Source organism: Gadus morhua, chromosome 3 (assembly GCF_902167405.1).
Source record: "Gadus morhua chromosome 3, gadMor3.0, whole genome shotgun sequence".
NCBI lineage: Eukaryota > Metazoa > Chordata > Actinopteri > Gadiformes > Gadidae > Gadus > Gadus morhua.
The window spans coordinates 1095364-1120368 of record NC_044050.1 but is presented as its reverse complement, the minus strand read 5'-3'; the positions used below and the strand labels follow the sequence as shown (position 1 = coordinate 1120368).

At 43.3% G+C, this 25005-nt stretch overlaps 1 protein-coding gene across 2 annotated transcripts in view; it reads left to right on the top strand.

Annotated features, from left to right (window-relative positions):
• prkcaa (protein kinase C, alpha, a) overlaps positions 1-25005 on the top strand; it is a 219668-nt gene that overhangs the window by 110603 nt on the left and 84060 nt on the right. For both annotated transcript variants that reach the window (XM_030351679.1, XM_030351680.1), the window contains exons 4-5: positions 19357-19468; positions 24687-24815. In XM_030351679.1, coding sequence (XP_030207539.1) covers positions 19357-19468; positions 24687-24815 — 241 coding nt within the window. The remainder of the gene's footprint in view (positions 1-19356; positions 19469-24686; positions 24816-25005) is intronic.

The window sequence follows — 25005 nt, the reverse complement described above, 5'->3', positions numbered from 1 at the left end:
TCCAGGTGGCTGTTTACTAAGAAACCTAGCTGGTCATAAAACATTAAAATACATCTAAATGACAAGTAGCCTACATATTGTACATAGGCTACATAGAAGAAGAAAGGAACTAGATTTCTTCTTCGAAGGTTGTGCTCCACACAGAACCTCCTCACCGTCATAACGGAGCCCTTCGGTGCACCAGATTGCTTTTTTTGTTTTTCTGTTTCGGGTTTAAAAAACCAACAAACAAACACAAACACAAATGAAATGCCGTTTATTTGTTTATTCCTTTTGCCTTTTTTCCGTTTCAAAACCAAATCAGAAAAACCAAAGAACGACTCTGTTATTTGTTTTTTTCTGATTTGGTTTTAAATCGGAATATTCAAATAACGAACCATACACGGATTCTCTTTGGATTTCCTCTTTAGATTCCGTTTTGGATTCCGTTTTGCGGATTGAAATGTCATTTGAATATCGCAACACACAAAGCGTGGCGAAGTGGATTGCAATCACGGGGACGCTATAGCTTTTCAATTTGAATAAAGGAACTCAAAGAATTTGTCAAAATGTTATTGTATTTTTATTGTTATAACTTTTGCAAATTTAATTGAGGATTGCATTGTCACTTTGCATATTAAAATACACTTTGAATAACGTATTTACAAATTACATTATGAAATTGCATAATGCATTGTCAATTGCATAACGTAATTACTTATTGAATTGCAAATTGCAAATTGCATTGCCATTTGAATTTTGCTACATATATGCTTCCATAGGTATGCCCGGAGTGGTCGGTGCTATTGACGGGACGCACATAAAAATAATTGCGCCATCAAAAGATGAGGACGTGTTCGTCAATATGAAGAAAGTGCATATTTTAACATAGCCTAATGGATGTTGTTGCAAAGTGGCATGGAGCTTCAGCTACCCATGATTCGCGCATTTTAATGGAGAGCGTACCAGTTGGGTGTCACTTGCTGGGTGACAGTGGCTATCCATGCAAGACGTGGCTCTTGACACCCTACCTCAATCCACAACCGGGAGCACAGTTAAAGTATAACATGTAAGTGATTACGCAGATTACGCTTAGTCCTATGCGTAAAACACATCGTATTGGCTCTTTGACGCTTTTTATTTGTTGAATCCATATTTATGGATTCAGCGGTGCGGTGCGCTGCTCGGCGGCTGCACTGCGACCCAGTCATCCGTGTATGCCTTAATGTTTCGTGTTTTGTCTCGGTTTAATGTTTATGTCAAGTCCTATGAAGGTATTATTGTAGCAAAAGTCTTTAGCACCTGTAACTGCAGAATTTGAATGCGTACACTAAAGTCACAGCAAATTTGAAGTCGTATATATTTATTTTGCATGTGTACTCTAAAGTCACAAATGTGTAACAGTACATTTGTAGTCGTAAAAAAAAAATATATATTTTTTATACCATTGTAAACACAAAATAGGGTCTACGAGTACGCTAATCTGTGTTACAGGTGCACAAATCCTTTTGCTACAATTATTGCAGCGCAGTTGGTGCAAAACACATTCGCGCACCCGTGTTTCATAATCTGAGAACATGCCCAAAAGGGGTGCATTCGTAAACCCAAATTTGAACAAATGCATCAGAAGTTGCACATCTGTGAACGCTATGTTAATTCAGCATTTTAATGAGCGAGCACAAAACCATTTTACAACTGCTCGAATCTGCTCCTGCAAGTCTCAGCTGTGGGGATTTTTGCAGGTTGTTTTGCAACACGCCTAGGTGGTAAATGTGTAGCAAAAGTATTCGTATCCGTAGATGACAGAGCGTCCGTGAGCGGGACAAAATAGCCCTGCCCATAATTTCCTAATCCAATGAAAATCGCCGGCAGGGATGCATTTCTCAAATTACAGTGACGGCTGGTGGTGATTTTGGGTGGGTGGGCTAAAGAATGCATTACATTTATCAATACTTCACAGGGCTCCAGACGCCATGAGGTCACCTTTATATCTCTGTTCATAACTTTCATATAATATGAATGATTTTTAAACAAGATTAAGGTGTAGAGAAAGGCATGTCTTTATTTGAAGCACAATTATAAATAAAAAGAAAAATAAGGTGTTTAAAGTGCTTCACTGAGCTGAAATTGAACATTTCGAACTAAACCATTAAGCAAAATAAAACTTTTTTTGTGCTTAAAGTATTACACAATTAAAATGTTGACTGGTCTCCCTTTGCGCAAAATGCGGCTGTAGACGATCACACACTCTTTGGTAGAGGTGTCTGTGTCGCCGTCAATCATGAAGGACATGTAGGCCTATGTGGCGTTTCCGACGTCCGCAGCTGTCTTTTGCTTTAAGGTGTCGCCCATTAGGCCTTCTGCAATGAATTGTGCACATTCCATCTCATTGCTATACGTCGGGTTGATGTTTAATCCATTTCTCTTCATGAGAATAATTTCGGATTTAAATTGAGAATGACAACTCCTCTTTGGCAATGTTGTATGCAACATTAAATGAGATCATTTCCGATTCCTTAGAGAACCTTATTGTTACTGCCTGTCGCTGAAATGCAGCTTGGAGAGGGGCCACTTTCTCTACACACTTGTCACGTCATGTTGGGTTATTTAGACAGCTTTTTAAATGTTTCGATACGAAACGTAGTTGACCCGCTTACAAATGTACTATTACCGGCCATATTCTGACCGCACTCCTGACAGTAAATCTGTACATCGTTTGGTTGATGTGTCCCCAATCTTTTCACTTCCAATTTTTCCTCCAAACTAAGGCATTAAAGAAAACCGATTAGAAAGTAAATAATCCACTTCATCCATTTTCATGCTAACGCCCGCCATACTGCACTTGCGCTACTGTGCTGTGATTAGTCGAAGGTCACTGTACTGTAGCTACTGTGCTAGGTCAGCCTTTGGGCTAAACAAATTTAGCCCAAATGGGAAGCATATGAAGGGGGCGTGTCAGGGAACCTGTCAATCAACGTCAATGGAAGCTAACGCTACTGCGCTTGGGCTGAATACATTTAGCCCATTCACAGGAAAAAAACGAAGATATACATATCCTGGGTTTTTCTGTCACTTTTTGGTGCTGTTGCTCCTTTAGGTTCTACCAAAATTTAACACAATATGTTCTAAGTTTTTAATAATATTCTTTTTATTTTCACTGTAAGAGGGCTTAGCCCTGTTAGCCAATTTATACCAGCCGTCCCTGACTGGGACCCATCGCGTGCCAGCCATGGAGCTATAAAGATCGCAGCATTCTCAGCGCGGGTACGTTTCTTTCTGGAGAAGTGAAGAGGGCGTCCTACTGAACGGAGGTGGGTATCCTACATTATGTAAAATGAAATTACTTAGTTCAAGTGAATTCTCCCCAAAGTATTGCATTAACATTTCTGAATTTATGTTTTGGCGACCATTAAAATACATTCAAGGACATTTGCGGCATGTTAATGAAATACTTTGGGGGGAATTCACTTGAACTAAGTAATTTCATTTAACATAATGTAGGATACCCATCTCCGTTCAGTAGGACGCCCTCTTCACTTCTCCAGAAAGAAACGTATCCCGCGCTGAATATGCTGCGATCTTTATAGCTCCATGGCTGGCACGCGGTGGATCCCAGTGTAATTTGAGAAATGCATCCCTGCCGGCGATTTTCATTGGATTAGGAAATTATGGGCGGGACTATTTTGTCCCGCTCACGGACGCTCTGTCATCTACGGATACGAATACTTTTGCTACACATTTACCACCTAGGCGTGTTGCAAAACAACCTGCAAAAAACCCCACAGCTGAGACTTGCAGGAGCAGATTCGAGCAGTTGTAAAATGGTTTTGTGCTCGCTCATTAAAATGCTGAATTAACATAGCGTTCACAGATGTGCAACTTCTGATGCATTTGTTCAAATTTGGGTTTACGAATGCACACCTTTTGGGCATGTTCTCAGATTATGAAACACGGGTGTGCGAATGTGTTTTGCACCAACTGCGCTGCAATAATTGTAGCAAAAGGATTTGTGCACCTGTAACACAGATTAGCGTACTCGTAGACCCTATTTTGTGTTTACAATGGTGTAAAAAAAATATATATATTTTTTTACGACTACAAATGTAGGCTACTGTTACACATTTGTGACTTTAGAGTACACATGCAAAATAAATATATACGACTTCAAATTTACTGTGACTTAAGTGTACGCATTCAAATTCTGCAGTTACAGGTGCTAAAGACTTTTGCTACAATAATACCTTCATAAAGTCCTTACATGCACGGGAATGTGTAGGATGAGAGCCTTGGAAACCGTTCTGCTTATCCTGCTGTGGACTATCAGCTCCCGTGGACGATGTGGGTCAGTTGAACCTCAGGCTCAACTCAACAGCAACACAAACAGCCGGCGTGAGGAAGCGCCCGGGTTCACGCGTGTATACAGCCGGGATGCACTGCTGTCGCTGCGACCAGAGCCTAACACAACCAACGCGGGTCACATCTACCCACCAGTGTTCGATAACATCCCCGAGGAGCTGATCCGAAAGAGAAGGAAGCGAAAACGGGGGAGAAGGGGGGGCACTCGAGTTCGACTACGGAGGAGATTCACCCGCCCACCACTACCCTCTATCGTTCTCACCAATGTGAGATCCCTAAACAACAAAATCGCCACGGTACGGACATACGCAAGGTACAGTGATGATTTCCGTGAGGCATCACTGTTTGTTTTCACGGAAAGCTGGTTAAAGCCATCAAAGCCAGACTCACTCTATGAAGTCCCTGGATTCACTCTGGTGCGAATGGAGGGGGGAGTGGCTACGGTGGTGTATGTGTGTCTGTACATCAGTGATCTCTGGTGTCGTGCCTACTCAATAAAAACGAGGATATGTGACGATCCCAATGTAGAGATCCTGGGCATGACTTTAAGACCATTCTACTCGCCCCGCGAGTTTGGGTGCATCTTACTATGCTGTTTATTTCCCCCCGAAAGGGCCGGGAAGAGCTGCACAGGCAGCAAGGACCATCGCTGACTGTGTACATGAACTGCAACTGCAGTACCCAGAAGCACCAGCAGTTGTCCTCGGAGATCTGAACCAGTGTTTTCTAGACACTGTGCTGCCGGGATTTGAACAAAACGTCCAGGATACCACCAGAAAAAATATATTGGACAAGTGCTATGTAAACATTAAAAATGCATATGTAGCCAGGGTTGGGCCGCCTATATCGACCTCTGATCATAATGTTGTGTGCATTACTCCAGTCTATAAATCAAAACTAAAAAGAGGAAAGCCTGTGAAGAAAGTAGTTAGGACTTAGGACATGTACAAATGAAAGCAAGGAACAACTAAAAGCATGCCTTGACTTGACAGATTGGGACACTTTTAGTTACGGTTCATTGGATGAAATTACCATAAACACAAATGATTATATTAATTTTTGTGTAGAGCTTGTTGTTCCCACAAAGGAGATACAAATCTATCCTAATAATAAATCCTATGTGACCAAAGATATGAGTACAGAGTACAGAGAGTAAAGGTGAACAGAACCCTTTCCTCAGCATTAACTACAAATGTTGGCGCTCCACAGGGTTGTCTAAGCTCAGCTGTACTCTACACTCTTTATACTGACAGTTGTCACTACTGAAGAATGCCTGTCTGAGGGTAGGAGCAAAGGACCAGATCAGTACATTCTAAAGTACTCTGACGACACAGTTTTAATTTCTCTTTTAAATAGTTTCAGTGACCCTGGACTGCACCAGCAGAGAGTAAATAAGGTGGTTGAATGGAGTGATAACAACGCTCTCATCATAAACACAAAAAAGACAGCAGAGATTGTTTTTGGTGCACCACTGGAGATATGCAAATCTCCTATTACTATTCATAGTGAACAGATCGATCAGGTATGTTCATACACATACCTAGGAGTAGTAATAGACCATCTTCTTTCCTGGAAAGATCAGATTGAATCAGTGTGTAAGAAAACAAAGCAAAGAATCTATTTCCTTCGCCTTTTAAGATCTTTTGGTGCCAGTAGAAGGATTCTTCTTTTGTTTTTCACTTCTGTCATTATGAGTGTTCTTCAGTACTGCAGTACCACCTGGTATGGATGTCTGTCTGTAGCCCTAAAGTCACAAATGTTACAACAACTAAACATTTGTTCAAAGATTGTTGGACCACTTCAGGAGCTGTATACTTCCATGTATGACAACAGCATGCTGAGGTTGGCAAAAAACATCACCTCAAACACTAGTCATGTTTTGTATAGTGAATACAGGTTATTGCCCTCAGGAAGGAGATACGAGGTACCACTTTTCAAGAAGGTTAGACTAAAAAAGTATTTTGTCCATCAATCGACTTTGATGCTAAACCGGAGAAAGGCGAAGTGGTGGACAATGTGCTCTCGACTATCTGTACCCATGTATGTAAATTTGTTGTGTTTCAATGTGTCATGTCAATGTGTGTAATTCATGTTTTCTGTTTTTACATGCAACGGCTGCTGGGTCGCAAGACAAATTTCAGCACTGCTGACGAATAAAGTTCATATCATATCATATCATTATTGTTTACTGTTTTCCTCCATATATGCTAGAGCACACAAACATACACGAAATGTTGTGGAGAGAGGAATTGGGCAGATGAAACGTCAGTTTCATGTCCTCCACGGCGAAATACGCCTCACCCCAGAGAGGGCAAGCACAGTCCACACTGTATGTGCCATTCTACACAACCTCTGCAAGCGGAGGAATATTCCACAGCTAGACGATGATGATGATGATGATGATGATGATGATGATGATGATGATGATGATGATGATGATGGCGATCAACATGACAATGAATTTGGCCGTGTGGAACCGAGTGGACTGGCATTTAGGGATCACTTTGAATACACATTTTAGGTAAACACTTTGGCACAAATCAGCCAACACTTGTGTAGTTCACAACATTTATTTTCTTTTAAATTGTACGTATTTTTATTGTTTGCTTTCTCTCTCTCTTGACCGTGCAGGCTACAACGTCATTATCGTGGTCTGCACAAAATTGTCATCATGCGTGTATTCTGCTAACTGCACTATAACTACTCAATAGGAATTCATTTCTAGCCTAGGCTATTTCCTTGTTTTTCGGTGATTTAGTGGGCTCGTCTGAACAACCAATCACCGAACTGACCGCTTCTAAACTCGTGCACGAGAGTTGACGTAATCCATAGCAACGGCGCGTCACTCTTAGTTCATTCTTAGTGATTCATCCTTAGTAAGAGTAGGTCTCAGCGGCTTTGTGAATAACTTTTAAGAAAAAACTCCTACGTAAAATGTTTTAGCGCGAGTTAGGAGCACTCCTAGCGGTAAGATAAAATGCTTTGTGAATACGGCCCCAGATGTCTGAGTTCAAATAATCAACCAATTGTGAGCAGTTAACATGAGTTTATTATCCACAACTAAAAAGGATTCAAACAGGGGCTTTATGGGAGCACAAGGGCTGTTCAAGGGGCGTTTCATTCTGTTTGCAGAGTTGGACCTGGGAGCTGGGCTGCTGAGCTGTTCCTGTACTCCACTGTCGGCCTCTTGAAGTACTTTAGAAGGCTGCCCATAGAAACCTTCAAGGAAAGCTGAATATCTTTCTATTGTACCTGCCTGTCCTTGAATGCCTACTTACCCGGAAGAGTTTGGAACTGACTGACACAAAATGGAATGCATAGTAATGTTTTCAGTAGATATTTATTTATTCTCAGCAAATCACTTGGCTAGGCAGAGTGAGTTCTTGAGACCTTTATGTAAATTGCTGTTCGAAGCAGTGCTCTGAAGTAAGTACTTTTGCATAAACATTCCTTTTTGGTCATAGAGTTTTGTTGTGTACACTCTTATCCAGAATTAGTTGACCTACTATTAAATCAATTGGAAATTTGTGGCCTTAAACCATTGCATTTTTACAGGAGGTTAAACTAAACAGGGTCAGTTGTATTAACCTTAATTGGATTCAGTTGAGTAAGTAGTAAACGAGTTAGTCTTTACTCAAGATAATTAGTTCACATATATCTATTTAAATGTATAATTTGCATAAAAAAAAAAAAATTGCCAAGCATTGTTGTTAGCATTTAGCTTCTACCGGTAGTGCACCCGGAGCCAGCACCTTAGCCTCTAGCCATACAAACGGGGGTACTCACAGACAAACGCCCGATAAATAACAATTGTATTTACAATCGATGAATAATTTTAGTGTAACAGAAATAATGGAACCTTTTAAGCTTATATTGTGTTTCTCATCTAGAACGTCCTCACGCTCGAGCCTCAACTTCAATGAGACCAACTAGAAATATACTAAGCGCGAATAGAATTGAACCTAAACTGTGATTCTGTTATCTCATACAGTTGAAGATAACAGTCTGCAGATTTGTTACATGTTTGAATGAAGGTTAACGGTTAGAAATTGACCAAGTAACGAAGTCTGAAGTAATAGAAGTGTTCCAAGCTTATCTTAAAAGGTGGAAAATTATGGAAGGAGATAGGTCCCAAAGTTTATAAAAAAAGAAAGAAAGATAGAATAAAACTTAAGAAGAACAATAGTTGAACCCTGCATGCAGCACTCACCTTATGATATTCTTTATTGGGTTTGAGACTACCGTAACCTGAAATACTGCTTATTCAAATGGTATATTATGTTTGTAATCTTCCAAGCGAAATCTCCATTCTCTTTTTGGGCACAATCACAAGCAGAGTGAAATGAGAGCAGACAGATAATCTTCATTTTGTTAGATCGATGCCAGAGACACATTGTCAACCACAAATCTCAAGCTTCAGCGAGATAAGTGCTTTATTCCCCCCTCCCTGCAAGACACGCACTCACGCACGGACGCGCACACACACACACACACACACGCACACGCACGCACGCACGCACGCACACACACAGATTGATCCATACTTTTGATAGAATCACACGTTCACACATGAATGGACAGAGAGGAAGTGGGAGTGCTATATATAGGCGTGTTAAAGTACTCCTGAACTGAACGCTTAACCTGTGCTGCTGCTGACAAGCTGGCCGGTACCTCTGCTGACAGCATGCAGCTCTTGCTCAGAGGAAAGTGACAAAGGAGGAAGGGATCGTGTGATGGAAAAAGGCCTGTCAGGTTGGGAGGTGTTCTGAGATAATAGATACAATTTGTGATAATATATGTTAAGGAAAACATGAAGTGATGGAGCCCGCCTCCCTCAGATCCGCTGGGCTGAGTCTGCATCTGGAGCAGACAAAGCAGAGTGCAGGAGAGAGGCTGTGGGCCTTCATCATGACCTCTGAAGCTCCACATTTATGTGCAACGTCCGCACTTCAAATGCTTCTCCTGCTTTCAAGCGGAGAAATGACGCACATGAAACTACAGAGATGCTAAATAGCTGTCCATGCCTACCTGGTCTGGTGAAAGAAGGAGATGAATATAGAGGAGGAGAGAGAGGGAAAGAAGCCTAAACCAGGGTATGGAGAACGGAGACGGCTTCCTACTGCAATGGGAGACATGAAAATTCAAGATCATGACTTTAATCATATCCAGAACTCATTTAAGTCTGCTTCATGCGTGGGAGGACAGATCAAAGCACTGGTCGCTATAAACATTGCTTCTGGTCATACCAGAAAAGAGTCACTTTGCTATTATGATGGTGATGTTATATTATCATTTATGAATTCTTAATTAATTGTTTTTTTGTACATTTTTCAGATGCTTTGGTTATAGTGTTTCATCAAAGGAAGGAAGAAGGACAGAAATAAAGAGAGAATGTGTAGTCTGCTTCTGCAGAGCTTTCATGGCCGTATCATAGGGTGTAGAGCGGGTTGTGAACACAGAGTGTTCTCTATCATGATCGTATCACAGGGTATAGAGCGGGTCCGGAACACAGAGTGTTCTCTATCATGACTATCACAGGATGTAGAGTGGGTCATTATACAGAGTGTTCTCTATCATATCCGTATCGCAGGGTGTAGATCATGTTTCTGTCCATGCCACCCTGTGGGCTGCGTTCTTGAGGTCAACATGTGAGGTAATTGGATATGCATCCTTTTGTGATTCAAAGTGGGGACTAACAGAGACTGTCCCCTCCCCTTTTCCCGTCCCCCTGTCCCATCCCGCTGTTCCCTCCCCCAGTCCCGTCCCCCTGTCTATAGGGGACTGTCCCCCCCCCCTGGCCCCACCCCCTGTCCCCTCCCCCTTTCTGACGGGGACTGTCCCGTCCCCCTGTACCCTCCACCTGTCTGACGGGTACTGTCCCGTCCCCCTGTCCCCTCCCCCTGTCCTGTCCCCCTCTCCCCTCCCCCTGTCTAACGGGGACTATCGCCTCCACCCCTCTGATCAGAAGGCTGTTTGGTAAATGAGTCGCCCAAATCTCTTGTTCCTGATTAAGGTAATAAATCAAACAGCAGTTAAACAGGCCACGTGGTGGTTGCTCAGCTCCAGGGTGTCTCATGTTAACAGATATATTTCAAGCTTGTTCAAAGAACGATAATAATAGCGATACACTACATGAGCTGTTTTCACACATGTCCTCCATCTTTTCGCTGCATTTGTATATCAGGAGGTTCGACCGTGAGAGTCATTCACACTTCTTCACTCTTGTTGCCCGATATTCGGACATCGTGTCGCTCAGACATCAGTAGAATCAACGGGGTGTTTAGGGGGGCGGGTTTGCAGGGGACGGAATATGATGTACGGTTGAGGTTCTCAAGAGGTGGGATAAGTGTAGCCGCTGTCGCTCAAGTTTGTTTTGGTTTGTTTGACTGCAGACAGCACGGAGGCAGAACGGGTAAAACTCATCGCGATCATCTTAAATGTTGCTGCAGCGAAGCATGATATATTCAGTTGCATCCACAACATCCGCATTGATCGATGAAAGATTGGAGCATGAGTTAGAGACAAATTGAAGAAACGATGAAGAAGAAAGGCGTCGCGAACGACTGCGTTACCGGAGAAAGAGAGCGTCATTTTTTTGCTTCATTTCACATATAACACATGGGGACAAATGTAGTCGATTTCTGTGTTTAACTGAGGTAACAGGGAGTGGAAGGCCGGGACTCATGTTCAGCTAACATTTTCTATACACGCGTCCAATTGTGTACTCATGTATTGTAATTTATTGCATGATTTGTACTTTTAGAGATATGATGAAGACCTAAGCATTCAGCGAACAAAAGGCATCTCAACTCAATGACATGCAAATGCAGACTGAAGCGCATTCAACACGACCACACAAATGTTGTCAAATGCCGAAATTCTACTCCTCATTCACATATAACGTAATTGACATTTCCGCCGGCCAAAATACTACCTCAGGGGTAGTATTTTTTCCGGAAGTTTTCAGGATACCAATTTCAGGAGATGTCATTCACATATACGGCCCCTCGGGAGAATAGCAGGCTAATAGCAGGACTAACGTGTATGTGTGAAGGCAGCTAGACATTTACTTAATGTATTTATTACAGACATGTTAAATTTAAGAGGGTAGGAAAAATAATCTCTGAACTCTTATCTGGTTGTATGTGGTTTGTTTACCACTGTTTCCGCTAATAAACTGGTAGCTAGCTCCTTCCACGCATCCATGTGTGTTTTGGTTTGTATGTATTTATGTGGAATGACTCTGCTGGCGAGACTAAGGCGCCCGACATTGTCATAAATATATGGCCTGTTATGCCCTTTGAGACTGTACCTGTGATTAAGGGCTATACATATACAATTGAATTTTGTGAGTGTTTTTAGTCTCATGAGACAGCTCTCCTAGTTCTGCATCCTCTTCCTGCCTCAGCCCCCATAACAATATGCTGTTGACTCGCTGCACCACCAATTCATTCACCTTTGGCGGGAAGCAGTATTTCAACGAAGGTGTGTTTCTCTGCTGCATGTAATCATTCTAGTCGTTCAAATCAATGGCAAATCAAATTTGGCTGAGTGTGCCGAATTTTTGATCAGCACTTGAGGAGCAGCACTTCCCTGCTATTGTGATGGCCTCAGCCGCCTCTGGGAGTCTGGTGGAAACAGGGGGAAACCATGTTACTCAACCATGCCCATGCTTCTGCCTGATGTCCACTGGACATTAATTAGCAGGCCAGGGCTTCAGTCGGATGCCCATTAATTGGGCAAGGCTTCACTGCTTTACGGCTTCGATAATTGCTAGCATGTCATCCATACTGTGAGCTGTTTTTGTGTGTGTGTGTGTGTGTGTGTGTGTGTGTGTGTGTGTGTCTGTGTCTGTGTGTGTGCTTTGTGCGCCATGCTTTTGATCCCCAGCTCGCCCTCTGAGACTGCCTTTGATCCTGAGATGACGGTTGGATTCATTGGGAGCGTTAGAAAGGAAGATCCCCTGAGCTAAAACCTGAGGGGTGCGGGGGGGGAGGGGAGAGGGGGAGTTCAAACAACTCCCCCCCCAAAGAAGAGAACTTCTTGTGGTGGATCTCAGCGGCCCTGTTTTTCTTTTAAGGCCCTGCCTGTCTTTCTCTGCATGCATCTTGTGTGTGTGTGTGTGTGTGTGTGTGTGTGTGTGTGTGTGTGTGTGTGTGTGTGTGTGTGTGTGTGTGTGTGTGTGTGTGTGTGTGACGTGTCAATCTCAAACAGGATGCGTGTAAGGGCAGATTCGCCAGCGCACACACAAGTAAACACACACGTAAACACACACACCCCCTAGAGGCTACCATGAATCTCTTAAATATCCATGAGTCTTATCTGCCGGTCAAGCCCTCTGGCTATTTGTTCAAATCGATGGCCATCTTCCATTGTGCATTATCCACTCAGTGGACAACACCCTGCTGTTAACCTCTGCTAAGTCCCGGCTCTAACTGTGTTTGGCCAGAAAAAGACCATGAGGAGCTCATCGGGAGGAGCTGGAGGGGTCAAGGAGGCCGGCCTAGCCTCCAGAAGGCAGGGCTCTACGCGGCCTCTTTGCCCTGAGAGCATTGTGCTTCTCAGCTGAACATTCTGGGGCCCAGTCCACAAAGTTGGGGCACATCTACATAATATAGAGTCAAATAGAGGATTCAGAAGAGTTTAGAAGCTCCTCCTGGTTCTCTGGACATGAAAGACCTTAAAGCATTGGATTGTCCCATTGGTCTCCTCAAGGGCAAGCTTCCAGAACTTGAGTGGCCTTGACTGCAGTTGATGTTGCTGTAGTAATATTTTTCTTCTGCCTGGCATGACCATGTAGCTTCTTTGAATCCAATATGATCCCCAGTCAAAGGTACTTCCATGTGGAGTAAAAGTAAGAACACAATACATTATTCTTTGATGCAGCTCACTTTGGTCAACTCCTTGAACACATCTGCCAGAAGGGAGTGCACAGATCTCACCTGTCTGCCCTTCTTCCTTATCCTTATTCTTTCAGGGAAAGGGTTAAAGGTGGGGTTACCTGCCTTCAAGGTGGGGTTACCTCTCCTCAAGGTGGGGTTACCTTTCTTTAAGGTGGGGTTACCAGTCCACAAGGTGGGGTTACCTTTCTTTAAGGTGGGGTTACCTGTCCTCAAGATGGGGTTACCTGTCCTCAAGCTGGGGTTACCAGTCTTCAGGGTTGGGTTGCCTGTCTTCAAGGTGGGGTTGCTTGTCTTATTCTTAGTATTTGAAGGCCGCTGGAATAATAATATAATCATGCTTAATGATGAAAAGCAAATGCAGAATGATAAGGATTCTTCATATCCTGATTGCTTGGTGGAACATTGCATGGGTTGATTCTAATTGGTTTGTGAACTCCCTGGAAGGCTAAAGAGGATATGTCTAGTTAGTCTCGACAGCCTCCATCTGTTCAGATCAACTTGATCTTCACAACTTTTTTTCTCGTGTCGTTCAAGTCTCTTCACATTTAATAATCTCCTCACCTGTATTGCCTTCTCTCTCCTTCTCCTCTTCCAACATGGACCTTCTCTATTGACCGTTGTTTGGTTAGCCGAAGGGCTAACCAAACAAAAAGAAAAGATAGTAAATGGATCTCTATTTGTTTTTGCTTTAGCTATACTTTTGTGAAATTTTCCTAAACCAAGGCTTCCCAGTTGAGAAGAAGTGTCAATTATTTAATTCCTCAGCTCACTGCAATATGATAGATGGAGAGAAACATCTCTCTTTGTGCTGTAAACGTTCATTTAGTGATCAACCACACAATAGATGTCTGAAAGACAATGATGTTGTTTTATGAGCTAAGGGATCTAGAAAAAGGTCCTAATGCACTTCTAACCATGCCTTTTGTTGACCATTTCTGTAAGAAGCACAGCCAGGTCAAGCACAGTTTGATTCAAGCAGATCCAAATGTCTGCGTCCATTGATGCTAGCAGAGAAGACCAGAAGCCACACTGAGAGGTGACTATAGAGATGCTGGTGGATACGGGCGTCCCCTCGAATGATGATTAGTCTCTACAGCATTTCTCCTTTATTGACCACTGCTGGATTTATGTTCTGCTCAGAAACGGCCCGAAAGGCAGATTGAGATATTTCTTCCCCATTGGGTTGCAGGAGTTTTATTGTCTGAATGATGCGGGTGAGGGCCCTTATGCAACCTGGATTGGATGATCACCAGAAAGAGCTCTGATAGGCTGAGGAAACCAATGGACATAAGGCTACAACTGCAGGTCGGAAAGTAATCATTGCAGGGTCTATAAGGAGACCTATGGGTATGCTCCACACTTCCTATTGTTGGTTCCTATTGTTTTTTTTTTCCACAGAATACGACTGGATGAATATATACAATGTATATACTTTATCTATGAAGTTGGATCTATTGGTTGATTTAAGCCTTCACCTCAGAGTATTTGGTGAAGCTAGCTGTCAAACAAAGGTATTGAGTTGTCCCCAGGGATGTGAATGCTTTGGTATGATTCAGGGTCTGAATCCTCACAGAGCCCTTCTAGGAAAAAGGAATAGGAGAGACACAATACATCTGGATGCAGGTCGTCCATAGCAAGTTCTAAGTGGCACACCAACACTTATGTAGCAGGGGAAACAATGATCCATGCATCCCCTCTGTATTACACACAATATATCAACATCAATAACTAAATTACTGTAATCTGTGTATCTTCCCTTATCTCGGTCAAATAGAGTAATGATAATAGTAGAACTATTGTCCACTGATTTAGCAGCTCTGTATGCAGCTGTATATTGCAGACTGCCTGGCCGACCCACGGCCAGCACACACACACTGCTCTCCTCTCAACACCTCGCTGCGAGCGACTCTAGTCTTACCCAACAACCCGATGGGGTATGGAACCACATGGGACTGGAACACACACACACACACACACACACACACACACACACACACACACACACACACACACACACACACACACACACACACACACACACACACACACACACAGAAACACAGTCTCAAAGACACACACACTAACCCGATGTGGTTTCTGGGTTTCGGAGACTCAAACTAAATTCCAGGATATTGACATTCTAACAGCCCAAACAAAAAAGCTGCTGTTAGCTCTGTGTATTAGTATATTTGTGTTTGAGTGTCGGTGATAAATTATTTATGAATAGTATCCATATCTGTTATTCTTTGGCCTGCCTTCTATGGAGTGGCGGCGCGGGCTAGATCTTGTTTTGGTTCCACTGGTGTGCCTCAAATGGCTCTCATTAGTGGGTTCTCCGTGAGGAAGGAGTCTGCAGCCAGCTGGGCTGCTCTTACCTATGAGTTGGATATGTTAAAGGCCCACTATGCAACTTTTTTAGCCAAAATTACATTAATTATGCTGGTTGAGAGTTATTCTGATGGTTCTGCAACCATTTCTGGGTCGTTTGGTGGGTGTGTCATTGCCCCATGTCGCCTCTCCAAGGAAAAAGCGCATATGCAACTTGCTCTGTTCGGACCGACACAATCCGGATGTGACGAAGCGGAAGTATCCAATCGCGCCTCGAAAATGTAGTCAGATTGTAGTTTCGAAAATGCTTTACGGCACAGACACACACCCAAACATGGCACCGGCTAGATATAAACAGCCAGTTGCGAGGCAATTGTTGCATTCATCATGGATCAATCGACTGATAAGGGACCCAAGAGGCGACTGTCGGTGGAACAAAAGAAGAATGGACCAGAAAAGAGATCAGACACGCGTGAAAGGGGAACTATGCAACTTTTTTGGCTTGATTTACCTTAATATAACAGGCTAAGAGTCATTGCGATGGTTCTATTATACATTTTTGTTCGATTGTTCGTTGTTTCGACTCCCCCTTGCGCATCTTGGCGGAGAAAAGGAATATGTTTCTGCCGGCGACCCGCCGCCCTCTCTCGCGGGAGTCTCGGGTCTCGCGATGTAACGAATTGCTTTACGGCACAGACCCCCAAACACGGAACCGGCTCGATATAAACACAAGTAACTAAGGGATTGTTACATTCATCATAGATCAGCCGACTAAAAAGAGACAGAGAAACCCAATGTCGGAGGAAAAGAAGAAGAGAAAGGGAGACTGACCGACAGAGAGGCCAGACACGAGTAAACGTTTGGCAAGCTTTTCAGGAATAGCGTGAACTGAAAGAAAAAGAAGACTGCAAATCAGACGCCGACTTGGCCGTGTTGCTTTTGAAATTGAAAGTACCCTTGGGTGAACTTTGTCTTCGTGGTATTCTTGATGTTGATAGTCTCTGTACAAATGTGTTTGCTCAACCATTTTGTTGTGAGCCCTGTATGTTTCTAGCTTGCTTGGTTGCAACCATATAAACACCTTTGTTTCCATGGGTGTTTTGCTGTTCGTCTGTCTCGTCCCCCAGATACAGACTGAATCCCCGAATCCAGGTTCTTGTTTATTTAGATTATTATGTTGGCCAACACTCTTACTCTGATTGTTCTGTTCAACCTAAGATAAAACAATTATAATCTAGGATATAAATTCTCCCCGTCAACTATAAAAAAGGATGGATTTATGTTTATTGCAATACAAATGCACCATTTTAAAAATGTATAACCTTGCCTACACTTTATGAACATCTACTTTGGACATGGCTCCACACATTCGCCGGCTTCTTTGAAAACAAATGCACATGGCTCGCGTAGAAGTGCATGGGGAAGGGTCGACAACGAGTTGATACGACAGTGTTGTAAAATATCTACTACGAAGCTGTAGGGGGCGCTGTGTAGAGAAATGTGCGTGCCAAACCAAGAAAACAGCGAAGAAATGCCCGAAGTTGCATAGTGGGCCTCTAACAAATCTACATTTTGCCAACATTATTTAATTAGTTATATTTGTGCTGCTACCACACCAAAGGCTTTATGGAACCTAGAAAAGTTAGTATCTGTTCAGTCTCCATTTACAATCACCTCCTTCACCACCTTTTTTTTACCTTTATTTAACAAGGAAAGTCCCATTGAGTTAAAAAATCTATTTTTCAATGCAGTCCTGGCAAAGAGGCATCAAAAAATGCAGCATGAGTTACACAGTTGCAACATACAAACAGCAATTACAATTATGAAAAGCATAAGCATTCAATGAAATCAGTTCAGTTATTTTCTGTGTGGGCAAATGGAACAGACAGCAACAACTGATCATTTCAACGCAAAATGTAAGAATCAAGACTTTTCCATGTGATTAGATTAGGAGGGCAGTAGCCCAAACATGGCCTTGTAAATAAAAATGCACCAGTTTCCCCGCCTCCTGGTGGACAAAGAAGGCCACCCCACTCGAGAATACAATTCACAATGATGGGTCAGGGCTCCACAGTTTTATAAACCTCAGAGAAGCATGATAAACAGTGTCAATCTTACTTAGATATTGAGCTGAACTGTTCATATACATCAGGTTCCCATAATCTAAAAATCGATTAAAAAAAAGTTGCAATGACAAGCTGCGTTTTCTCCTCAAAAGAGAAACAAAACTAGAACTGCAAGCAGTTATGCAGGGGTCCAAGAAGTGTGCATTTCGCCGGCATAACGCGACAGGAAATGTGCGTTTCGCCGGCACAACGCGAAGCATGTGTTCAAAACGCTACCCTGAACCTGTGGATACAAAGGATTTGACTGTGGTTGGAGTAGCGAGAAGTCAGTGTAGCGTTTTCGCAGCGAAATCTTTTAGGAGATATACAATTTCCTTGTTTATTGCGCCCCCTAATGGCGAAATTTTCCGAATTTTTTATCGAACGACGTTAAGGCTAGCCCCGACATGTGTGTAAAATGTGGACTCGATCCGATGTCTAATTTTTTTTTTTTTTTTTTTTTTTGATTTTCCACGTCAAATTTAGCTAATAAACCAATATTCAAAACGCTACCGTTTCGTCGTCGAAAGTCGGATCAAAAAACTGTCTGAGGGTTTCTTTGCGTGTGCGTCTGAAGATGCCCTGAGCAAAGTTTGGTGTTGATTGGTCGAGAAATGCTGGAGGAGTAGCGAAAAAACAGTTTTGCGGTTTTCGCGATTTTGCGAAAAAAAATTCTAGACGCAAATGGGCGTGGCCTATGCCAAAAGATGCAGCAGACTCCAGTGCATCTGTGTGTACAAGTTTTTGGACTCTGGGACGTTCGGTGTGGGAGTTATAGCCCCAAACGCGTATTCCCTGGTATAGCGCCACCTAGTGGCCGGCATGTCTGGATTTGGTCGTCTGCATAGTCTTCACGTACCTGGATCTAGTCATGTAATTGGCGTGTGTGCACCATTTACGGTTTGGGCTGTAGTACCACTTTCTTGGTAGGAAGTATAAGAATAATAATCCTTACAAAAACAATAGGGATCCAACCTGTTGGCTTGGACCCCTAATTAAATTTGCAAGAAGAAATCCAATTCAAGATTGTCAATATGGGGCTTGAAGGTGAGGGAGTCATCAAGCAATACAGCAAGGTATTTCTAAATTTGAACCACCTCTATGTTATTGAGGTGGATCTACAATCCATGATGTTGAATTCAGTTTGTTGAATATTCCCCCTCTTTTGCTTCCTTATCTCATCTCTAATTCATAAACTCATCAAGAGGCAATGTATTTCAGATTAGTCTTGTTTCCACATTTGACAATGTTAAGATAAAACACATTGAATATCAATATCAGCTATCTAACAATAATAAATATTGCCCTGTGGAGACTCATAAACCAATATGACTTACCTGTCATATTTCAACCAGCTATTTCGATTTACATGTCTAGCTAAAATGTCTGCTATTTTTAACTGCTAATGGAAACGCATCTCAGCGTTGCATGGTTTGACCCGGTCCGACGAAACAGGGACCAATGGACCACCGCCCATAGCTCCACTACTGGAATTACTCCGTCTGATAGAACTGCAAACTGTGGTACCTCCTGAGCTAACGGCATCAGACCCATGTTTCTATTCAACTCTTCAAACTCTCTGCATTGTCTGCTCTTGCGATTGTTGTATTGCAACATGCAACACGATAATTCCTTTGACGCTGAAACATGATCGTTCATCCACTGTTGTGTCCTGTGTTCTGCAGGACCCCCGGACCAAGCACAAGTTTAAGATCCACACCTATGGGAGCCCAACATTCTGCGACCACTGTGGCTCCCTGCTCTACGGCCTCATCCACCAGGGCATGAAATGTGACAGTAAGTTCTGGAGTCTGAGGACAACCATAGCCCTGGCAATCCAGGCGTGTCTGATTCTTGGGCTGCTGGGGCCCCCTGAAGGCCCATCAACTCAGATTCTGTTCATTCTGGGGCTGCTCGGGCACCCCTGAGCACCCCTTCAGTTTTGGTTACGTTCCTTCTTGGGTGGGAATGGGGGCCCTTTAGTTCAGGTTCATCAGACGGAAGACAGGTGTGCCGCATCAAAGCTTAATCAGCAGGTGACCAGGAGACCAGAAAAGCTAATCAGAGCTTTAGCATGCCATGTGTCTATCCTGGAGAGGGGGTCACTGAATGCCAACCAAAGAGGCTTGGGTTCATGATTCAAATGCCAGTAGCCCCTGTCCCCAGATGTGTGGTAGTAGTGAAACCACAGGTGCAGTCCCCCACATTAACACTGGGTGGGTGGGCAGTAGCTTCCGTTTGTCTAGCAGCCCGCCCCGCTACGTGTAGCGGAGACCATACTTATGCCCTGTTTACACCTACCCGATAGTGGGCCCCGATGGTGCCCGATGGCTAAATCAGCAGCTATCGTTATAACATCGGCAAATAGCGTGGTTGCATCGGGAAACGCCGTTACTCTTCCCGGGAACATCGTTAGACAACGGGAAGAAATGCTCAATGATCGGGCAACAACGGGCAACATCGGCAAAGAACGAACATGTTTGTTAATTTTGGGTCTATCGGGGTAGAATCGGTTACCAGGTGTTGCTATGGGCTGATCGGCTATAATCGGGAATAGAAAGGGAGTATAACGTAAGACATCGCAAATCGTTCGGGAATTTTCCTGGGCACATCGGCTATATTCGTTAATCTTCCGCGCTTTATCGTGTTTTATCGTCTTTATATCGGCAACCTCAACACACGAAAGACCCTTGAGAACCCTAGACAAATAACGATTGTGAGTGACCATTGTGTTAAGGAAGACCCGTAATCTGCCACTTGGGTATAAATAGGGGGTGATGGATGGATGTCCTACTTTTATAATTACAGGGTACTTCGCCCATTTAGAACCGGCGTTCTATTATTATAAAATCGCTATTGTAATATAAATAAATATATAAATAAATATCAGTCTAAACCAGTCTCCCCTTTGCCTTCTCCCGAAATGACGCCAAATGACGTCAAATGACGCCAAACGCACTTCGGGTGTCTTCCCTGGCATAAATCGTTATGTTATCGTTATAACATCGGGTATGTGTAAATGCTACCCCGATAAATTGACCCGATCATACATTTTTAGCCCGATGTCACCCGAATCACCCCGACTTCCACATCGGTGGTCCATCGGCCATTAGCGGCCATTAGCGGCATGGTGTAAACGGGGCATAAGTGTTCTGAAGTCCAGTGTTCGTCCTCGGTGATGCCTTCAGCATTGGCTGCTGAAGATAAGACTGAAGGGGAGTTAACATGATGTCCAGAATTAGAATCAGAATCACATTTTTTATTTCATCTTATTGTACAAATACACACAAATACACAAGAGGCTTAAGCCCAAAATACACCGGCCCCGTAGCGCCTCGGCGCACATTTAACGGGCGTCAAGTGCCGACCCTGGCACCAATAGGAAACGTTGTGCTGCAGCGCCGTTGAGATTATGTTTTGAAAGCAGCAGATCACCAACATAGTTGGTAGACTTCCAAAAAGTTACACCAGTTGTTTTCTGACTACATATATGGGCCTGATGCCATGATCCTCTGTTTGTGCTCACACTGATAGTCACTTTAATTCATAGTCACTTTATGTACTGTTGGGCAATTTGTTTACGGTTTAGTCCCTCTTTCTTTTTGCATCGTGGAATTATTCATCTACTGCATCCACAATTTCCATATGTACAGGACCTTGTATCAAGCTGGAATGTACAAAACAGCTTTAAAAAAGTGCTTTTTCAGGGGCGGCGACGCTATGCAATATGACAGTGGCATGAACAATCGCGGGGCGATGCATCGACGATGACACCGCCGGTGTGTTTTCGGCTTTAGGCTTGGTTCCTCAACAGCCACATAGCACGAACAATACAAGATAAAGTAAATAAGATAAGTCAAAATATGTAAGAAATAAGTAGAAATAAGTAGCAGCTTGTATCACAATAAATAATAATAATATTGAAATACAATAAAGTTAGTAATAATAAGAGATACGAGGACATTGGTAATAAGATCCGATCAACCAATCAACTCAGACAGTTAAACAAAGAACTTAAGAATAGTGCTTCTTGAACAGCCCTAATCGAGTGTTCTCAAGAGCCTCAGTGTTGCTTTTAATGAGCCCTGGTCAGCTTTTCCATGGGACTGGGAAACACATCACCACCAGTGTGCTCCCAGCCTTTGGACACGTTCTCTTTCCAGACTAAAGACTGGCAGAGCCTCATTTCTACATGGAGAGCACAGGGAAGCAAAGTAGTCAAAGCAAATGGCACAAAATGGAACTCAATCCTGGCCAAGAAGGAGAAGTGAGGGGCTCGGGGAGGGGGTCCAGTTTGTGTCATTAAAGGAGCATTTCACCGGTGGAGGCATGAATATGTATTGAAATTGGGTCCTATATGTAGTCGAATAATAAAATAAAATTCTAATTTGGTGCCGTCTTGACCGAGAAAAGGCAGAAAGTGACTTTTTGGCGCTTGTGGATTGAAGACAACAACTCCCACCATGTACCACGATGCACAGCTTCGCTGGCCACTCCCGCTGATCTAGATCTCCGCCTATCGGACACCTCGCTGTTCCATCTACCAAGCTGATACCGCAAGACTGCTTGAAAATCATTTCACACAACATTTCTAGTTAAGATCCAGTACCTTCCGCCATTGTACTTCAGTTTTATCAACAGCCTCTGTTAGCTTAGATTCAGACGCTGTTGATGTTAGTTTCTGCTGGTGAAGTCTCACCCACTGGCACTGCTCTAATAGGTCTGTAGCGTCAGTGGGTCCAAACCCCCTATAGAGGGGTGGGACTAGTGCTTGTAATCTTATGAGAATCCTCCCCTCTTACACTTCCTATTTACTACTACGCAAAAATCGTCATATTGCGTCATCTTAAACAGGAAGTGTTGGAGATCGATACGGATCTCTCCAGTCTCTCCAGAAAATAAGGGAATGATGGACGACCATCAAAAATATGAGTGGGTTTCTAACGATACAAAGCTTAATGGAAATGGGTGAAGTTTCCCTTTAATGAGCACAGGAGTTTCTAGGGATTCATGAAGCAGTCTTGCAGCTGTGATGACTGCTCTTCTGTCATAACTATAGACTTATTTAATATATCAGGTCCATTCTACTTTTAGAAGTATATCCACCAAGCAATTGATTCCAATTATGTTTCGCAGATTTCTATGTTGCTTTAGACCTGTGCTTATTAAGCTCTGGGTTTGATCGATCTTAAACCACACAAACCGGACCACCTGGCAGAGACCTGTCTTTCTCCCGGTTTGCCATCAGTGGGTTCTATTCTTGAACAATACTTAATTACATTTTTTATCCCTTTCAATTTGCTAAAGTGTTAAGTACAACTCCTGCTGCATAACGATCACAATATGTTTGGAGCATCATCAGTTGAGAGTTGTATATTCATTAGCAGCGATGAGGTGAAGGGAGGCTCAGATTAAATCGATTTTTATTTGAATGGAACTGGGGGGTAACACTGTTTGCACCTATACGTGTTCTAATAAAACTTTAAAGGGCACTTCCCATCACCAGGTTTAACTGAATGTATAGAAACAGGGCTTTACTGATAGTAAAGCCTACTGATAGAGATCCTGTGGGGTTGAATCAGTTTTCATCTCATAAAAGCTCCTTTCCTAGCGTTTCCGAGACAAGGTGTTTCAGCTAAAGGTCACACAATGGACCCTGGACATTTTCTACAAGAGTGCCTTGACTGCATCGTCTTATCTGATGCTAATGGCCAAAGTGTAATAATCACGTCAACATGATAATGGAGTGACATTTGGACCATTTCTATAAAGATAACAATTCTTGTGTCCCTGCTTTCTTCAGCTATCTTTATCTGTCCCATTCTCTTTCTGTTTCTTTTTGACTCTATCTCTATCTCTTGCTATTTCTCTTCATTTCTTGTTATCGCTGTTTTTCTATCAACCTATGTATCTGTACTTCAACAGTGTCTGTCTCTCCTCCCTCTAACAATCTGTCTCTCTCTCCCTCTACTGATCAGTCTCTCTCTCCCTCTATTGATGTCTGTCTCTCCTCCCTATAACAGTGTCTGTCTTGCCACCGTTAAACAATCTGTCTCCCCTCCCTCTAACAATATTCCTCTCTCCCTCTAATGGTTCCTGTTCTCCTCCCTCTAACGATCCGTCTCTCTCTCCCTCTAACGGTCTCTCTATCTCTCTCTCTCTAACGGTGTCTGGCTCTCTAATGGTGTCTGTCTCTCCCTCTAACGATCTGACACTCCCTCTAACAATGTCTGTCTCTCTGTCCCTCTAACAGTGTCTCTCTTTCCTTTTAACTGTGTCTCTCCCTCTAACTGTGTGTCTCTCTCTAACGGTGTCTGTCTCTCTTACGGTGTCTGTCTCTCTATTTGTCTCTTTCTCTAACGCTGTCTGTCTATCTAATGCTGTCTGTCTCTCTGACGGTGTCTCTCTTTCTGACGGTGCCTTTCTCTCCAACGTGTCTGTCTCTCTATCGGTGTCTGTCTCTCTAACGCTCTCTGTCTCTCTGACGTTGTCTCTATGATGGTGTCTTTCTCTCTAACGTGTCTGCCACTCTAATGATGTCTGTCTCTCTTATGGTGTCTGTCTCTCTATCTGTCTCTTTCTCTACACTGTCTGTCTCTCTAATGCAGACGGTGTCTCTCTTTCTGACGGCGTCTTTCTCTCTAACGTGTTTGTCTCTCTAACGGTGTCTGTCTCTCTAACGCTCTCTGTCTCTCTGACGGTGTTTCTCTCTCTGATGATGTCTTTCTCTCTAACATGTCTGTCTCTCTATCGGTGTCTGTCTCTCTAACGCTCTCTGTCTCTCTGACGGTGTCTCTCTCTCTGATGGTGTCTTTCTCTCTAACGTGTCTGCCTCTCTAACGGTGTCTGTCTCTCTTACGGTGCCTGTCTCTCTATCTGTCTTTCTCTCTAACGTGTCTGTCTCTCTAACGGTGTCTGTCTCTCTAACGCTCTCTGACGGTGTCTCTCTCTCTGATGGTGTCTGTCTCTCTAACATGTCTGTCTTTCTAACGCTGTCTCTCTCTGTCCAATGCAGCCTGTGACATGAACGTCCATAACCAGTGTGTGATGAACGTTCCCAGCCTTTGTGGGATGGACTTCACCGAGAGACGCGGCCGCCTGTTCCTCAAGTGTGAAGTCAGCGGGGACAGACTGCAGGTCACAGGTAGGCCTCCACACACTGACCGCTCTAAGCCACCTCCTATGCTCAGGAACACTGCCTTGTGTGTTTGTCCATGTTTGTGCTTGTGATTATGGTTTCCAAGATGGCAGCAGTGAGGCTTGCCACAGTACAAGCCGTGTTATGTCAGTTATTTTATTTTCCGCGTTACTTGTTTGTAAAGTGTCGTGCTCAA